At 40.0% G+C, this 4863-nt stretch overlaps 1 protein-coding gene across 1 annotated transcript in view; it reads right to left on the bottom strand.

The window, feature by feature from the left end:
- LOC107703650 (fragile X mental retardation protein 1 homolog A-like) overlaps window positions 1-4863 on the bottom strand; it is a 15155-nt gene that overhangs the window by 3655 nt on the left and 6637 nt on the right. Inside the window, exons 9-13 of the mRNA XM_016506364.1 lie at window positions 3633-3711; window positions 3412-3524; window positions 3002-3088; window positions 1477-1675; window positions 1058-1240 (exon numbers count right to left, since the gene is read on the bottom strand). Coding sequence (XP_016361850.1) covers window positions 1058-1240; window positions 1477-1675; window positions 3002-3088; window positions 3412-3524; window positions 3633-3711 — 661 coding nt within the window. The remainder of the gene's footprint in view (window positions 1-1057; window positions 1241-1476; window positions 1676-3001; window positions 3089-3411; window positions 3525-3632; window positions 3712-4863) is intronic.

Here is a 4863-nt window from a genome sequence, read left to right as displayed (position 1 = left end):
GTCGACATTCCATGTCCATTATTGTGAAACCCGTGAGACACAACAAAAACACAGCTCCGATCACAGCGTTCCCCATCCTCCTGCTGTTAATGTTGTTTTTCTTTGTTTTCGTTTGTTGAACGCCGCACACATTCGTGCAAAATCGTCCCAGTACTTTAGTACTGTCCATTTAGTTCTGGAACTAAAGCGGTGCGAAAGGCCCTAAGATGCGACGCTATGCGACATGATTTGACGATGCGGAACGAGCGATGTATCCAAAACTAAATGAGCAGAGGGCAAACGTGGAGCAACGAGGAGGTAAAGTGGCTTTTATGAGCTCTTTGTGAGTTCGCAGGCGGTAAAAATGAAATCATATGTACACGCAACAATGAGCGCGCTTAGTCCAGTAGACGGCATTAGGTGTATTTGATTTAAAGCGGCGTTGTGAACTTATCACTATGCCTTTAGGCCTATCACTCAAATAGACCACTGACACTCTATCTACAATCTCAATTAGGAGTGTCAATGGTCCATGTCAATGCAATCCGCCATAAAGCAAGAAGAAGAAGACGCGTCACGTGCCGGCTGTTAAAAACGCGCTCAGGACAGTTCAGACCAGTTTTTTTCGTAGCAAGTGCGACATATATGTACAGCCCTGCCTTTAGGTTTGGTATCTTTAGGTTCGCTGTCAAAAATGCCAGTGTGAACGCTAAGTGGACCAGGACAAAAGGTATCGTTTTCTTTTTTGATCCAGACCAAATAAACCAAGAGAACCGAACTGCATGTGTGAACATGGGAATCACGGCTTTGAGAGTCACAAAAATATACACAAACAAAAAACCAAATTAAACCCTGCGGCTCGTGACAATACTCTGATGTGTAAAGACACGAAACGATCGGTCTTAAAATCTTCGTTTGTGTTCTACTGAAGAAACAAAATCACCTACATCGAATTTACATTTTTGGGTGAACTATCCCTTTAACATCAAATACTTATTTTCCAAAAAATCCTTTTTTTTTAAATACTGAAAGAAACATTGTAAAAGGCCTTAAGATGGGTGACAGCTCAAAAACTGACTTTTGTATCCTCCTCTTCCTCTCCCTCCACGACCCCGGGGCCCTCCACCCCTTTTGCGTCCATCAGGGGCCCTTTTGGGGTAACCCACGGACTCCTCATCTGTAGGGGCCAGGGACCAGTCACTGAGCTCATCTCTGTGGTCGGATTCAGTCTCAGATGCATTTGAGGCCTCAGAGTTGGTGCCTGGGACAAATACAGTCCATTATGAAGAAAGTGATTAACATAATTAACATTACGCTTTAACTAGTGCTTGCCTGATGCTTACATATCAAACCAATGGCTTTTAAATTACAGAAAGTAATACTATTACATAACCTATTTTCTTAGAAAAGGTTTAGAACCTTTAGTGTGAAGTTCCATATCCACCAAGTTCCATATCCAGATATGCTCTAATTTCATTTATTTGAGGCCGGTCATACCTGAAGCCAGTGTCGGGCCCCGTCTCCCTCTCCCTCCACGACCGAAGGGTTTGCCGCCACCTCGTGAGGGTCCCATTCCATTATCAGCCATGAAAGGTTTTTCTTTCTCGGGTCGTCCCGGCAGAGCTCTAGGCCCTCCGCCGATCTGTCTGAGCTGTTCATCGATCTGCAGTCGCTCCATTCGCAGCTGATCTACCTCCTGAACAAGACCAAACAAATATGAAGAATGCACCATCACACAAGAACAAAGTCTAAATCAGTAGTGAACATCAACATGAGTATCTCTGGGGTATTTAGTAGGTCACTAATCAACAATTGCTGCTTTGTAATGAGCACTAATGTGCTCTGTGAGGACAAGCTGTTCAACGGGAAGGATAACTACACGTTTTTACATTTTCAGAAGTAAATGCGGTGTTTATTGGAGCATAACTCATACAAACAAATGCACAAAACCACAGATGCAAAGGTCACAAAGCCAAACCCGGGTCTCAATAGGGCCTTTCGCACCGCGGGAACCTTTTCATAGTACCAAAACTAATTGTGGAACTACCCACTTTTTGGCGTTTTTCTCACCGCCGGAACGGGGTGCGATTTTAGTACCGGACTGCCTTTTTCTTTCCATGTCCATTATTGTGAAACCCGTGAGACACAACAAAAACACAGCTCCGATCACAGCGTCCTCCATCCTCCTGTTGTTAATGTTGTTCTTTGTTTCTGTTGTTGAACGCCACGCACAAATTACGTCGCTGTCGACCGGCTTACGTCACTTCTTAGTACACACTGTCGGTGCGAATGCAACCCTTTAAATATTACTGGGAAATAGTTTGCGCAAAATCGTCCCAGTACTTTAGTACTGTACATTTAGTTCTGGAACTAAAGCGGTGCGAAAGGCCCTATTGGTATACTGGGGACAGATGAATGGAAATTTAAGAAAGAAGTTTCTTAAGGTAATAAATTCTAAGAAGTTTGTTAAGAATGTTCGCAATTCTTAAAACAAACAAACAAACAAAAAAAGTATGGCGGTTATTATAGAAAACTTGCTGATCAACTCATTAAAAGAAAACCACCTTAAAAATAATAATGTGATATTTTACATACATATTATAAAAAACTATTTCCATTGTTCAAATAGGTATATTTTGTTAAGTTTACTTTTAGGGTAAAAAATAAATGCAAAAATAATAAGGATTAAGAATAATTTTTTTTAAGAAAACTTTTTTCTTTCTTTTTATTTTGGAAATACAATTTTTTTTTCTTAAGTTAGAAAATAATAAGAAGACAGCAGTTAAGAAGAATTGTAATCTTCAGAATGTTTCATGAATTCTAGTCATTCCTTCAATGTAAGACTTTTTTTTTTTTTTTGCCATGTTTTGACTGCCAAAGAAGAAACTTTAAAAAGAAGAAAGTCAAGCCAGACGAGTTATACACCAAAGTTCAATACATTGGCATGAAGGTTTACTTTAAACAATAACCCCAAGTATGCTGGATAGTAATTGTCTTAGAAAACTTTAAAACTGGTTCTTACCTTTAGATAATTCAGATGGTAGTCCAGCAGAATCCGTGCATTTGAAATGCTTTCCTTCGTCCCCACAAACACAAATGGCACCATTCCCTGTGGTTGTAATTCAAGTCAGTATGAATAATATTTTGTCATTATGAATGATAATTTGAATATTGATTTAGAAATGTATATATACACACACACACACACACACATACATACATACATACATACAACACACAGAGCTTCAGTTTTGCTTTTTCATTCTTAAAGCAGGCTTTGAAATATTTAGTAAAATCAGTATTCCTAAAATTGATCAGTCGGCTATAATAAAGTCCACACCAATTACTATAATTTAATGTATTTTTTCAGCATCATCACTTTTGCCGCCCATAAATACAACAACGAGTGTGTTCAGCAACCCACTCACTGACCTCCTCTAATGGAGCAGGCTTTTTGTCATTTTCCGGTTCCACTCGAACTCTGACAACACCTGATTTATCCACAACCTCTTGAATCAGCTTCCCACTCTTGCCAATGACTTTTCCTGCAGGACAGGGTAGAAAATGATTTAATGATGCACATTAACCATCATGGTGCAGGACAGCAGGCCCAGTTTGTGAAGCAGAAAGCGGTTAATTTCATTTGTCCTCACCGACTAAATTCTTAGGAACTTTGATAATATCTTCAGAAAATTCCAGGTAGCTTCTGGCCTTCCGTACAGCCTCCTGGTCCTGGAATTCAAACGAAATCCATCACAAACGACAAGCCAGGCTTACATATTCTAACAGCCATCACATTTAATTGTGTTTACCCTTACCAGAAAGTCACCAATAAAGCAGTTACCTCTCCATAGATGTGAAACGTGCAGGTCTCTTCATCGAGGTCGATGGTTGTGACCCCAGGAATCTTTCTGGCCTGCTGGATATTAGCCCCATGGGTGCCTATGGCCAATCCCATGAGGTCATCACGCACCACAAACTGCTCATGGAACCTTGAGGCCAGTTGCCGAGAACTCTGGAGGGACAAAGGCCAGTTTGAATCTTAGTGTTCTGATATATACTCTGTTTGTTTTCACTATTTCAATATGCCTCAGGGTTCATATCAATGCACAAATGTATTTATTAAAGGGGCAATACAATATTTTAATGCTTTATATACACACATAGTGCATGATGCTCCATGTTATTTTTTAGTAATAAAGATGGTTAATTTTTGTAATTCAAACCATAAAAAAGTTGTATTAAACTTTTGTTTTGATGCTTGAAAACCCATATATATCCAGATACACACACACACACCTTAAGTGCCTACAATTTTACCATAAACACAGCCTTTGCACAGATAAAACACATTTTAAGAGCTAAAACAATAGCTGTATTTAGCCTATGCATCTGTAAATATAGCTCTGCATATCAACAGAGTATCATATTATGCCAAAGCAGGGATACAGGCCATCACAGCTGTGCATATGCACGTAACACCCTTTTACACCCGTTAAATATAGACTCTTTCTACTGCCACTCCATGCAATTGTGTCCAGTTATATGCTGCAGGACATTCTAATAGTAAGAAATAAAGCAAAGAACTTACGAAAATACTACCAGCCTTCCTCGAGACAGTTATATTACAGCAATAAAATATAATTACACTACTGTGAAATAAAAACTATTTTGCATAAAATACTTGGCATGTGACTGTTTGAGAGTATTGTGAGTGAGCAGGGTGAACCTGACACTAATGGCGCTTTTCCACTGCGTGGTACGACTCGGCACGGCTCAGTACGGTACGGCTCGGCACAGCACGGATCGGTTTGCGTTTCCACTGCAGTTCAGTACCGCTTTAGAGTGGGTGGGATTATTCACATGTCATTATAGTTGCGACGC

This window comes from Sinocyclocheilus anshuiensis, unplaced genomic scaffold (genome assembly GCF_001515605.1).
Source record: "Sinocyclocheilus anshuiensis isolate Anshui unplaced genomic scaffold, SAMN03320099.WGS_v1.1 scaffold1027, whole genome shotgun sequence".
Taxonomy (NCBI): Eukaryota; Metazoa; Chordata; class Actinopteri; order Cypriniformes; family Cyprinidae; genus Sinocyclocheilus; species Sinocyclocheilus anshuiensis.
The sequence above is the reverse complement of the archived record's forward strand: the minus strand, read 5'-3'. Positions and strand labels throughout refer to the sequence as shown.